Source organism: Platalea leucorodia (assembly GCF_965183815.1).
Source record: "Platalea leucorodia genome assembly, chromosome: 4".
NCBI classification, from domain to species: Eukaryota; Metazoa; Chordata; class Aves; order Pelecaniformes; family Threskiornithidae; genus Platalea; species Platalea leucorodia.
In genome coordinates, this window is record NC_138826.1 from 62,135,258 (window position 1) to 62,149,611 (window position 14,354).

Here is a 14,354-nt window from a genome sequence, read left to right on the forward strand (position 1 = left end):
AGGCAGCCTAAGATACAATCCCTCAGCTTTAATGAGTTGCCTTTTGAGGATGCGCTGCCAGGCTAAGCAGTAGCCGGTGAAAGGGCTGGGACTCTTGTATCATGGCTCATGATGGTGCCAGTTCATCTCACATGCAGTTTTGTATGTGCCCATAAGGGAGGGTTGAACCTTTCTTAATATATAGCATGTTCCTACACAAAAGACACCCTCCCCCCACCCCGCCGAAAAAAAAGCCAAGTAACCTAAAGCCCGTGCCTGTGCACAATATAATGCAATATTTTACATAATTTAATCCTATTTAGCAAGGAAGGGAGGAGAAAAAGCATTAATATTTAGAAGCAATTACAGTAGAAAAAAGGTGGGAGGATGAAATGGGGAATGACTAATTCTCTGTCAATGAATTAATATCTATATTCTGCGGTATCTACTATGACATTACCCATCCTAATTAAGAGTTTCTACTAAAACAATTAAGTGAAAGGTAGTTGTACTGGGTTGTGGTTCAGACAGTATCTCAAGATAGGAGGACCTGGGGTCAGTTCCTGGTTCAGCCAAAGACTTTTTGGATGCTACCCAATATGTTTACATTCAAGGTTTCAAATCTCCTCTGTGTAAAAGAGCACGTGAGGAGGTTGTATTTCCAAAATCCAACACTATGGGTGAGGAGGATCCTAATTATGTTTGAGATCACCAGTGGTGATATACCCATGGTAAAGTTTACTGGCAAAGACCAACTAAAGAGGGGTGAAGACAGAGGATGCCAGGTGCTTTGATAGGCCAGCAATACTGGACAGAGAGAGCTGTAACAGATTTTGTAAGTAAAAATAAATTATTTGCAGGAGCACTCTGATGCCAACAGAAGCATTACACAGCTTGCCTTCAGTAACACTCTCCTGTTGTAGAAAAGTCTAAGTCTCTGTACCTAGATTTAATTTAAAAATTAATTTGCCCTTTTAAAGGAAGGGCTAAGGCTTGGAAATACATTTGCTGCATCCTAGCAAGTAGGTTCACTAATAATAACAAAGACCAAAGACAGATTTTTTGCATTAGAGAGAACACTTTATTATTTCTCTGACTAACATTCTTTGCTTTCTTTGGAGTCCTGCTGAAATATTTTTGATTGCTTACAAGTAGGAGATCAGTTGTAATAAGGTGTGTCATTGTTTCTCATCCCCGTTTATAGCTTTCAGTTGTTGCCAGGTCTGATACTCTTCTTTGTGACTTCTGAACACTGCTTTGATTTTAAAGGGACACTATCAATAGGAACAACCCAAGAAATTTGCACCCGATTCTTAAGGACATCTTACTGGGAGTTAAGTATACTAAGTAGGGCATTTGAAAAGGCCCAGCACTGGTCTTTTTTTTTTGTTGTTTTTTAATAGCATGTGAGTTTCACAGAACTAAACCAATACTTGAGTATTTCTAAAAGCCCCCTTCCTGATCTTTAGACTGCAGTTCTTCATTCCCGTGCTACTCTGCGTTTAGGTTTACTCTTTGTATACTAATTTTGCCTACCACTACATTTTCAGCACTAAAAGTAGACTTGTCCAGGTTTCCTGGTGTTTATTCATTCATGGCATATGCAGTGTTACTTGGGTTAACAAGTTACAAGAAAAAGTTAGATTTTAATTGTCTGTTTTCTATCATATTTTAAAAAAATTATAAAAACAATTTCCTCAACATGTGGTGCTGTAAGTTCCCTTCCCCTGTGTTGTTTTTGGACCTGGAGTATTTTGAAAACGACCTCTTAAAAAAACAATAGTATTTTTAAAACCTCTTACTGGAATGCACTTGATTTGAGTTATTCAAAGCAAATGTGGAGGACTAACAGACCTATGAAAATGATCTGTAATGGGAAAACAGGGTTGTTTGCTTAACTCTCCAGGACACATTCTGTTCTGCATGCACGTGTGGGACTTCTTGGGAACCCTGTGAGAACTGTGTGCACCTACCAGCAGCATTTAGCTCCCCAATATTAAGAAATATGTTTGGACACAGTGCAATGTCACAATTTGCTGGTTGCAAATTTCTGGTAGGAGCTAGACCTTTGGCCAGGAGTGTTGAAATGAACAGGCCTGATGATCTCCTCTGTGAGGTCCCTACTCGAAGGATTATGCATCCCCTTCTGGATGAGAACAGCTGTAATAGCTCCTGTGCCAGCAGTTCAGCCTGGGGGTACAGGCCAGGCTCCATTTGTGCAGGAAGGCTTGTAAATACATATGCCAAAGTCTTGGTTGCCATAAATGTAGCTTAGCTCCCCTGATTTCAGAAGAGTAATGCCAGATCACATCAGCTGATAATCAAATCCACAGAGTTTTATATATTTATATATGAATTTCCTATTGGTTTTGACGGACAATTTAACTACTGGTTTGTTGAGATAAATCTTGCTTACTAAAAGTATCAGATGGGGTTTTTTAGTGCTTCTTTTCCCTCTCTGAGGATCATATCATGGGAACAGCCTTTAGGTGCTTAGGAATTTTTCTCCTCCTGTTATCTATTCCCACATGTGCAGACACAGTCCTTCAGTTATCACATTGCATGTAATTGCTGTAGGGAGGATGATGATTTCAAGTAAGAGAATATGAAGCAGGATGAGATGAATTCTTTAAGCAGCACAGAGTCTAACCTCTTGTGTGTGTATCTATTACTTCAAAAATAAAGGCAAGACTCCACTCCCTTTACTATATATAGATTAACAAAAGAATCATTTTGAAAATGCAATTTTCTTAAAATAATCACTGAATCACCAGCAAATAACTTCCACCAATTAGCAAAAATTATGGGTCTAAGTTCAGCCTGAAGTGTCTGAAACATAGTGGTTCTAGCTAAAACCCTTTCTGGACACAGTTATAAATTCCAACAGCCATGTGAGGGAGTATGAGAGGAGCAAGGGATGATAAGACCTATGTAAAATCAGTTTTCTTGCTGTCGTTGATGAAATCTCAAAGGAAAGAGGCTTAAGAACCAGTGAGCACATGAATACAAGCGATAAAAAAATAATCATTTTAACTTCATTGGTGCTTTTATAATGCAGGTAGTGAAACAGCTTCTTGTGCATACTCACAGAGTCTGAAGATTCTTATTTAGCATGTGGGAAGACACAAAAGGGTGAAAAATTACTATGTCCTGAGCAGTGCACTTGATACGTACCCATTGTAGAAAACTATCTGTATAAAACAGTCTGAAAAGAATTTGCTGCCAATCAGCATTTCAAATCTCTCTGTATAAATGCCTGTTATAAAGGCAGTCATGTGAAGCTCTGACTAGTGGTCAACCTGGAAGAAACTTCACCTCAGACATCCTGAAGAATCCATCTTTGGTTATTCTTATATTGATATAAGCTTCTTAAATTGATATATACAGTGACAACAAGGTGATTACAATTAAAAACACAAAACACCTATCCTCTGGTCACTCAAGTCCTATATAAAATCAGCCTCTTTTCTGAGATACTTCCTGGTTCATGATGGCAACACCAACCGCGTGAAGATAGTTACGTTAATTGATGTATGATCTTGATTTGTCTTCAGTGGTGTTATGATCTGATTCAATCTTTTAGTGAGTTATAGGCTTTTGTGGTCCGGGTATTGATGAAATCCACCTTCTTAAAGTCAGCCTTTGGAATGAAAGAAACAATAATTCATTATCTTCAGTGCTGATTCTGCAAGGGAAGGGTGGGTTCAGCTGCCTAAAATCTAGATATGGAGCCATGGTAGGGGTCCAGGCAGAGCCCTCTACAGTCAACAGAGAAAGAACAGGCATCTCCCAGGAGTCACTCTATTCAGTCTAAGATAGGTGAGATGAATCATTGGAGTTGCTCGACTCTCTCCACTGACTGTACAGGGAGCCCATTCTTCTAGCTCAGCTCTACAGACTCTTAACTCTTAGGTGACCAATGTCAGCTGAGATTACCCCTATCTGAACAAAGAGTACAGGGCAATGCCAAAATGACTCAGGATTTTGTCAATCTCATTTAAGTGATTTCTGTTGCTTATTAGACTGACTTTTCAAAAATGTCTAGGCATTAGGTAGCCTGCAGTTTTCAGTGCTGTACCTGATATCTCTAGGGGACCCGATTTGCACAGGAACAGCAAGTAATCAGCACTTTTTGCAACTCAGATCCGACAAATGTGTCTTATAGGCATACCCAAAGTACCACTGACTTCAGAAAATTCGTGCCATCAGGGTTATTGCTGTACAATAAAGTCAGGAATGCAGTTGCAAAAAAACAGAGACAACAAAATCCAGTTAGAGTTTATATGGGTACAGCACCCTTACTCTTGAACGCAGATTTCTGGTTTGAGGGGCAGTATACTGCTGAGTGTGATGCAAGACCGTTAAAGGATACCACACTAAGTAACTAAGTAACTTTTTTTGAGCAAATTTCAACAACAAATCTACAAGAAGAAACAAGCTCACTAATAAATGCTAAAGGCCAGAGCTTGAGAAAATGGAATAGTTTCAGGTTATAGGGAATTTTAGATGACAGAAATTCTGAACAGCAAGAAAACAAAGAATGAAAACAGTTTGAAATGCAAGTTGAAGGTAGGCAGGTTGAAGTCAACCCAGCTGTGTGTTGAAAAAGCAGTCATAGAGCTTCAAAAGGAAAGAAACAAACTGGTTTGTTGGCCGATTCATGCTGGTCATTTTTTGTTTGATTTTGACTGTGACAATAAACATTTGCCAACACCTTTCCCAGGCCCTACCTTTCTGGCAGAATATAACTAACACCTGGGCTTGCAGACCATACAAACAACAAGGAGAACAAAACTGCTCTGGTTTTAAAGCTGCCTCGCCCTGCCTTTGCTTTAGGGCACCTTAGGCCCTCTCTGTCAGGTTGGTTCAGTCAGTGGTGGACAGTGCTGAAGTGCTAAGGGCCCCAGAGGACAAATGAGAGGGTTCTAGGTCCAAAAGGACAGATTACGGGTCCTTGCTCTAACCCAGATCTTACCTTTTTGTAAGCATTGTGGAGATCGGTATGTGACCACAAGGAGTAGAGGAGGACTGAAGCAGCCCTACTGGCTTTGCTGAACATATTACTGCAATTTTGCGAAAAGAATGATAAAACATGTTTAAATTCCCACTTCATAATCACAGTGCATGTGCAGACTTCAGCAAATGTAACCTCGTAGCATTTTTTCTGTTTCTCTCTCTTCCTAAATGCTGTTTTACTGCTCTTTAGGTATTCTAGCACATTTCATGCTGTCCTGACTACTGAAACAAATGCAACACACCTCCCTGCTTCACTCATTCTTCAAAATTAGAGAGAAATGAAGTACTCTATAGCCTTCATCTTAGAGAAGCTGTCATACCAGTTCATATTCACTTGAGGAAAATACACCTCAATGTAACAAGCACTCGAAAGGATCTTTCCAGCAGGTAAAATCTCTGGTTAGTTAGACAGGATTTAAACTATTCAGAGCCTTGCGAGGCCTCCTTTACTGCGATGAATTTCCTCTTTCATTTTGTAGAAAAGAGAGGAAGGCAAGCAGAATAATTATTCATATTCACAAAGCATAAATCATTCTCTTTTGAGTAAACATTGGTTGCATGTGATTACATATTAAATAATGATTAAAGGCAATTCAAAATCTATTATCTAAAATGCCCCTTTAAAAATAATTTTAAAGTACAGTTCTATCAGCTCTATAAAATGTATCTCTGCACTTTTCTGCTAAAGATTATCAGGGCTGTGTTACAAAGAACAGGAAATATAGAAACTTTTTGGGGACAGATACGATCTGATGGTCAGCCACTATATATATACATTATAATATAGATAATACTGTGCCGTCATCTTCTGAGAATGATTTAAAATGCTGTAACATGGCAAATTTAGATGTGGATGGAACAGTTGTTATAAGAGATTTTTCTGTATTTCCCAATATGTGCAATTCTATTCACATCACAGTCACTTGTTTAAGCTGTCCTGTACCTTAAGATGCAGTGTTTTTCCCTCCCAGGTGGCAGAGGTTGCAGGGTTTTTTTTCCCCAGGGAAAGGAGGAGGGGGAGGGAAGGCTTCTCAACCATCTTACCCGTCATTCATACTGATGGTAATAATCTTTGGTAGACCATCAGCACTCAGGAGAAGCCGTGCATTGTGAGAACTGCTCTGTGTCAAATTGTACAAGGTGTAGCAGATGGACGCCGTGGTTTCACAGGCAATATCAGACCCCGGGGCAGAGTCGGGAAGTATCGAGACCAAATCAGGCAAAACTTCTGTAGCTAGAAGTTGGAAGAGAGACAAGCAACTCCATTACTAACAGGTGCAGATTTATCTAGGGGTCCTATAAGACCTTACTCCTCTCATTACCACCTATCAGGGTGCTGTGTGCTCCCAGAACAGAGTCATGGTTTCAAACCTGCATTAGACTGCCACAATTTAGGTTAAGCTGTGTCCACACTGAATCGGACAGTATGTATTTTGCCTCTTATACACAATACGTTAATACCTAGTGTACTGCAGTGACGTCCCTAGGCATGGGCTAGCAGCAGGCTGCCATCTCCTGAGGAACCCTGTGTGTCCTAGAGGTAATCACGGGTATAGTGATATACAGCAAACTGAGAAAGGGTGACTACAGCACAATTTTTACTGCTGAATGGTTAGCTCTAAGGGGAGGCACACACTCAACCTTCTGAGCTGGTGTGTAAGCTATCTATTTAAGAAGAATGTCCTATTCTGAAGTCTGTCCTTACTCAAGAAACACCGCATCCACCACTGGATGTGACCCTACCAGCCAACCAAACAGCAAACAACAGCTCTGGACAGCAACTGAGTCCTACTGTATACTGTGAGATCCATGCCACATGGACCAGAGCTGATGGAGAAAATTAAAGCAATGGGTGGTAGCCAGCTGCTCCCACTGTAAGAAGGAGCACTGGGCAACAGTTTGGGGCATTTTGGGACATGCTCCCCTCTGTAACCAGTGCTTCACTTGGACAGAGAGCTTTGCTCTCCGTCAGTTCTGTTCTTTCCTCCAGACGGGTGTGTGACAAGATTCATGTGTATTGAGATTAAATTACATGCAATTTAGAAAAGGACCTTTAAAACTGGATGAACCACCTGCTATGCTAAGTATCAGTCAAAGCAATTATGTTAGACATGATAGCCCATTTTTTCTTCCATTGGTAAATCAAGGAAGGCAATTTTTAGAAAGTGTACAGTGTCTTGGAAACATCTGTTCAGAACAAATGTTACTTTTTCAAGTAAAACAGGAAAATTTTTGATGTTTTTCAATCATTTAACTTTTAGAGATGTTTTATATTAAATTAATCATGATTTCATATCAGCGGTTCGTTTTACTTGATAGACACTTTATCTAGGAAACAGCATGCCCTTCCAAATGTTTTCCTTTGGCCAAAATTATTTGGAGAATTTGACTTGAATTCACCTATGTTTTCAGACAAACAAAAAGAACACCTTTTCATGGAGAAAAGGTTCACCTGAAATTCCCCCAGTTCTTCCTACCACAAGTAAAGCAAGAAAATGACTGTGAACGTGCAAGATGAAGCACCTTTCTTCAGAGCTTCATGCTATTCTGTCTTTCCCACATTCTTTCATAAATTATTTTTCTGATGAAAATTTTCCCAATTTCTTCTCAGGTTAATTCCTACTCTTTCGGGGGGATTCACCACTTGCAATTTTTAACACCATACGGATTATCCCTTTGAAATCAGCCCCACAACATATTATAATATTTTTGTTAGTAGGGAATGTTCTCTAAGGATTAAACAGTGCCCAGGAGACTGTTCTGCAGAATTCCAGAGGTTAATCTGCCCCATGAACCAGCTGTATGCCTGTAATTTCCCCTTCCCCCTCCAGTGGGAACACGAAAAAGGACAACAAATGATGTGAATTTATTTTATCCTATCGGTAGGAAAAAAAATTCAAATATACATTAAATTGAAATAAAAATACTTGGAATAGAAATGGCTTCTGATGTGAAAATAATTATAACATTTTAGGAATAAGGTACTCCAAAAAGCTTGAACTATTTTCTCTATAGCATTTTCTAGCTTCCATTCTCAAAAAACTTACACAGGAAAACTGAGAGAGCTGCAAGCTTCCAAAGCTTTGTGTCTAAAAGAAGAAAATATTATTTTCTCCAGAAGAACTGGAGATGTTCTATGATTTCTCCCAAAGGATTACAAAGCTGTGGCAGCACAGAACTCAGCACTCACCTTCCTTTACTCTATTTTAAGCAGAACTATAACTCCCTCTTCGAATCTGTGTAGATTTTACTTCCATTATGTATTTTCTGAAAGTAACATCAATGGAAGTATCTGATGAGGAACACACAATTTAGAGAGAATTTGAGGATAGAGTCTTTCTTAGGCAAAGCTCTTTATTTTCAACCCTGTATAATGACTGCAAGTATCTGACCTAAAAACCCGCATTTTTTTTGCACTTTTTTATTTAAAGAAGGAAAGCTTAACATAAAGAGAATAGAGAAAGAAAGCCCAAAAGACAATGTTAGTCTTTGCTCACCTATATCACTTTGCAGAGAGGTGTTGCGAGACAAATTCCTGAGCAGTGAGACTGCTGTCTTCTTTACTGTTGGGTGGCTTACATGCAGCATAGTTCGAATACTTGGAAGGCCATTTGCCTTCCGAACAACAGTCTGGGCTACCGCAAACGGCATCTGTTATAAGGCATGTGGCAATAATGTGTCATTACCATGAATGTACACCCTCATAAACAACAGCAGCAGCTTCTCTACATGAATCTAAGCACATTTAAAATAGTTTAAATCCAGAGCTACATATGAGCTGCAACAGAAAAGAAAGGTGATATAAAGCCAAAACATGACAGAGGTCATTAGTTTCTTCACCACAAAAGTGATCTGTGGTTGTGTCAGAGCCTTCCTCTGCCCCTGGTATTGATTACATTCCACAAAACCACTTTTTTTGTGCTTTTAAAACCTACTTATCCCTAATTGTGCAGTGAATAAGCAAAATCCCACACATGGAGATGTACAAAGAGAAGAAGCAGTCCCCGTATTTGCCAAGCAAGTAATAGCTGCACTGCCAGTTATGATTTTCCTTTCAATGTTCTTCGATTTCCTTGATCATGTCTGTGAGACAGCGACTTGTCAGTGGTTACCTGATCTCAGGGCTGTGGGCGTGTTGCAGTCCAGCATTAAACTCTATGCATTCACATTAAGAACTAAACGACAAGAAGAAGAAAAAAGCTGACTTACTGGTCCAGTGCCAGCTGTGAGGTTCTGAAGAGCTCCCAGGGATGCTTCCTGGGTATAGTTTCTGGTACTCTTTGCTATTAAGGAGAGATATATCCTAATCAGTGTGGAATGCCAGAGCAATTCAACACCTCTGGGACTGCTCTTTTCCTCAGGTAGTGGGGTGTCCTGCTGCTTCTAAACACATAAACAGATCAAGCCTTTAGTGACCTTATATGACTTAATGCATCACAAGCTACACTAGTCATTTTGTAGCTCTCTATGACCAGATTATTTGCAGATTATCAAGCTGTGAACTCAAATGACAATGTGTAAAATTTCAATATTTAATTATGCTGGCCAGTCCATCCAAAAAGAGGAGGTAGGTATGGTGGAAGCTGCTTCTCATGTCTCAGCAACTGACATTAGGGGCTGAGGCCAAGGAGAAACAGAAATGGCCAGCCAGAGTTGTACTGTGGATGGAATGGGAGACGGCAGAATACACTCCATCAAAACTAATAGATGGGGAAGAGTCATCAATCCTTTTCTTTCACTTTCCCCCTCCCCTGACATCTGTTTTCTCTCCCAGAATTCCCAGTTGCCAGAATATTTGTGATCTGTACCATGTGGCAACACAAGAAGAGGTCCCGACATAGCCCAACAGCCAGCAAGTCATGGAAGTGGCAAGTCACCTTGTGCTGGTTTCACTGGTGAAACCATTGCAACACCCACTCATTGGTAGGGCACTTGCACAATTGCCGTGCATGGTACAGATACCACTTAGATACAAAGGGTCTGAAACTGAGTGGCAGTATTCCTCAACTAATGAAACAGTGAATTGTGTCATTTTCACCATCAGCAGCTGAACAAGATAATGGGTGTTAGGAAAGGCTATAAATAAATCTGCATTTTGGGGACAAGTAAGTGTCACACTACGAGATACATCAATAACAGATTATTAAGTAGATTACAACCTTATTCTCCAGAAGTTGCTACAACTGATTAACAAAATGAGATGTAACTAAACATGTGCTTTACCTCTTTTACTTTTCTGCTCCGTGTTCCAAAACAGCCCGGTGTTTTATCATTGCTAGGAATATTTCTTCTTGGCATATATATGGTCTGGGCATAGCTCTCAGGGAGCTCTATCTCTAGCTGGTAGGAAAGATTGTGAAGAATGCACACACAGTTCTCTGTGGCCTAAAATAACAAAAGAATAGAAATCTTGAAAGCTTTGGCATGTGTTGAAGGGACATGTATAGACATGGGAAGAGCTTTCATTTTTGGATCTTTAACAACTAACTGCAGAGCTTCTAATGGCCTACAGAAGAGCTAGTCTTTGTGCCAGTGATCCACAAGACTGCATTTACACTGATAAATTAAACATGCCCTGGGATGTTCCTGAGCACTGAGGCCAACTGGTACACAGGGTTTGCATTTGGAGCAGGGTGCATGCCTGTTGGAAATGGTCCTGGGACATTATAATTCCTGAATTGTGCCTGGGAATTGTTTGGGCGAGCGCTATTTGGCACAGACCAGAAGTGTGCCAAGGAATGTTTAAGAGCTTAAGAGTAAAGGTGATCACGTACACAACTTACCGTAGCTTCAACAAAAGGAAAGCTTTGTATCTTTCCTAAGGAGGAAGCACTTTTCTGTTGTAGAGTGCTTTTCTAAATTGGATGTGCCTTTCTGGGCATGGCTAAGGTCAGGTCTACAATTTCTGAGTGATGAGTCTAGTGGCAAATAGCTTTATTACCAGTTCCTCCTTTTTGGAAAGTAAAAAAGGAATGAGTGGTTTTAAGACAAAATGCAGCAGGGAGCTATTGGCACAAGTGTAACGTGCTGGATTCTCCCTGAAGCTAATGGCACTGAATACAGGGAGATGGAGAAGCTCAAGTAACTAATCCTAGAATAGAGCTATAAATGTGCAGTAATTACCACTACACAGCACAAGCTATAGCAGGCACGCTAGAAGTGCCTCACAGGCTATGGCTAACCTTCTCATAAGTGACAGCTGCTCTTCTTACCCAAATTCACCCAGCCAAAAGGCAAGCGTCTAGTCTAAGCAATGTTCAGCATTCATCTGCAGTCAGTGGTGGGAGAAAGAGAATGAGAGGAACTGGCTTCTAGAGGCGTCCACAACTTTGTAGTTACTGGCTTAGGCAGAATGTATAACTTCTAAAAAACTTAGGAAAATCAATCTCATTCTAAATCATGCAAGCTCCTTAATTACACTGCCACCCAAAGAGATTCAGGTTCTTCATTTCCTAAGGGGTTTATAGCACTAAATAGACAGGAAAGTAAGCAGATTAATTTTTTAAGCTTCTCGCTAGCTAGCTCCTTGAGACAACTAAAAAGATAATATCTGACTTTCTAGGTGTTTCAGTATCTCTGAAAGCTGTGACTTTATGTCACATTTTAAAAAAAAGATGGAAGTTTCTAGCTCGTTCTGGTGGTTCTGAAAATGTTTTCCCAAAGCTAAGGTATGTTATTCTTTTAGATTGCAAGATAAAAAAAACACTTCAGAAAGCTTCTTACTGGACTTTCATCTTTGTTGACAGTTCTAAAAGCCCTGGAAATAAGTATAAGTTTGGCAGTTATATCACAACTGTTTCTGAATGTTGGTTTCTAAACAAAAAAAATGTTCTCCCAGCAATTTCCCCTAGAAAAAGACCTTTAATCTCAAAGAATACCTTGTCATTAGGCTCGTGGTCTGCAATAGCTCCTTGAATATAATATACAAGAGAATCAATCAAGCCGTTGCATTCTCTCATCTTTTTCCTTCCTTCTGGGCCGGCAGAGCTCTTGTTTCTGTGCAGGAAGGAATATGTTGGTGAGAAGAGATTTAGTCAAAGATATTTCCTTTTGCCCCTCTGACAAACTTTTACAGCTAAATCTTAAAGATATCAAAGTTAAGGTTGACTGCTTCCTTTCTTCAGCACTGTAAGATAATCTGAGCCTCTGCTAAGTAAAACTTTCACTTCAGTGAACTCCCAGACGAAAACACATACTCCAGAAAAACAAACTGTTGTGTTTGGATGGATAAGGTAAGACCTGACTCAACTCTTCATCTCAAAGTTGAATTAATCCTTTTTAAACTGTCAAACAAGCTGAACTTTTTTCCCATTATTCAATTTTTACTTATATTTTTAATATTTAGGACAGTAGCTATGTCAAATATCAGAGGAAAGATGATACCTGTAAAAATTTCCATGCACACAAATGTCCTTTAGTGTTTACCTACACCAAACCAGTTCTTGATCCACGATGACCCATCAACAGACACATGTTCTGAGAGTTTTAGCAACATTTGTACATTAACACGTAAAGATAACTGATGTCAGTTATGGGGCCAAATTCACATGGCAATTCATGTGCTTGTGGAAATGCTCCGAGGGGTGCTAGCGGGCAGGAGGGGATGCGAACGCAGCTGAGCCAGTAGGTTGGAGCAGCAGCTCAGACCCACCGCTGGGCGAGAGGCTGAGGAGATGAATCGCCAAACGTGGCTGCCATGGCCATCACTGTCACACCAGCAGCACGAGACAAGAAAGAGGAAAAAATACACTGTACTCAGCCAATTCCCAGCTTCCCAGAGAAGCTGCTGGCATCTAAGCAGAAAAAAGCTGAAGCCATTAGAAGCTGCTCAGTCAGAGAGGGAAATGCCAGATGCCTTCTGTAGATGCCTTCTGCTGTTCTGCCACAGTGGCTCAGACACTGCTCTGCACGCTTTCTGCTTCCTCCAGACCCAAAGGAAGCCACTGCTTGCCCAGCTTTCAAGTAACATTTTCTGTGCTTTGTGGTAACCCAAGTACAACTTGAAAATGAATTATGGAAGTGATTTAAAAACTCTTGAAATGCCAAACACACACTTGCTGCTTGAAGTTTGGCTCTAAATAATCTACTGATTTCCAGGGAAGTAACAACACTTAAAGGTTTGGGGTATAATTATTTTTACAACTGAACAAACTCTGAATTATGGAATCCTGGAATTATAAACTTAGGCCTCATTATTTTGGACTCCTGCAGCTCTGCTGGCCAAAAGGCTGCATGGAGTATCCCATTCCAGCTTCTTTGTTTGAAATAACATTAAATATAACCCAATCTTAGCATCCATCACAAACAGAGAGGGACGTTCCTTTAGATAGTTTCAGGGAGTTTATTTTGCATGCTTACCTCACCCACTGGAAATTACAATGGTCTAAAATTTTATTAACAACAAAGCAAGTAAGGTACAGCTTTAAACTTTGCTGTGGCTTATGATTGTAAAATGAATGTAGTGTTTTATATACTGTCAATGCAGTTCTGTTTTTTTCCCCCAGGAATTACATATTCAGATTAAATACTAATGCATTGTAATTATAGTTTTACTTCAGGTCATGCTGTTAACAATATCACTAATTATGAGTACATTTATTCTCTCATGGAATTATATATCACAGAATCAATATTCAGATTCCTCAATATGGCCTACTATAGACATCACTTTGGAATTTAGTTTTACCTACATATGTCACATTCAAGGCATATCACCCTTTCATATGTTGATGGTTACACTGACAGAAATGTACATGCTACAGCCTTTCTAGCGCATAGCAAAAATAGTTTCTGAGGCACACAGACTAAAAATACTATTAAAAGATAAGTGTGGAATTTCCCTTGCCAGAGACACTTCAGCTGATACAGTATTTCGTTTTGTCACAGTATGTTATTCTAAAAATCCCCGAACTTTTGACAACTATGATCACGACGAATGCCTGTGGGAGGAGAGGCCATCACCTGGCCTTGCTGCCTAGCATCAATCTGGTGGGGCACATAGCTTTATAGCTTAGGAGGCAGAGCAGAGCCTGAATCAGAGGCACTGCCCTGTTCTGCAAAGGAAATGAATTACTGAACTCTGTTTCATTAAGAAGCTGATGCTCAACTGTTCATCCAGTCAGAGATATCCGTGTCTGTACACATATGGCCACTCCATTCTCCACCTTTCCCTGTTTCCTTCTCACCACAACGTGGACTAGGAAGGGAAGAGCTTTTGCTCTCCCACTCGCCCAATTACAGTTGTAACCACCTTACTCTGAATAGGGTCAGAGCTGGTTTGAAGGCAGAGAAGAGAATTTCAGGCAAAAATTCAGCTAACAGTTTAAGTTTGTTTGCTAATTGAAGCTTGAGACATTTCA

General features: G+C 40.0%; 1 protein-coding gene across 1 annotated transcript in view; it reads right to left on the reverse strand.

The window, feature by feature from the left end:
• Positions 1 to 3,550: 3,550 nt before the first annotated feature.
• PKP2 (plakophilin 2) overlaps positions 3,551 to 14,354 on the reverse strand; it is a gene marked incomplete at both ends in the record, with an annotated part of 42,850 nt that continues 32,046 nt past the window's right edge. The window contains 7 exons of the mRNA XM_082308980.1: positions 3,551 to 3,619; positions 4,955 to 5,042; positions 6,040 to 6,229; positions 8,493 to 8,646; positions 9,205 to 9,378; positions 10,219 to 10,380; positions 11,874 to 11,991. Of these exons, the coding sequence (XP_082165106.1) occupies positions 3,551 to 3,619; positions 4,955 to 5,042; positions 6,040 to 6,229; positions 8,493 to 8,646; positions 9,205 to 9,378; positions 10,219 to 10,380; positions 11,874 to 11,991 (955 nt within the window). The remainder of the gene's footprint in view (positions 3,620 to 4,954; positions 5,043 to 6,039; positions 6,230 to 8,492; positions 8,647 to 9,204; positions 9,379 to 10,218; positions 10,381 to 11,873; positions 11,992 to 14,354) is intronic.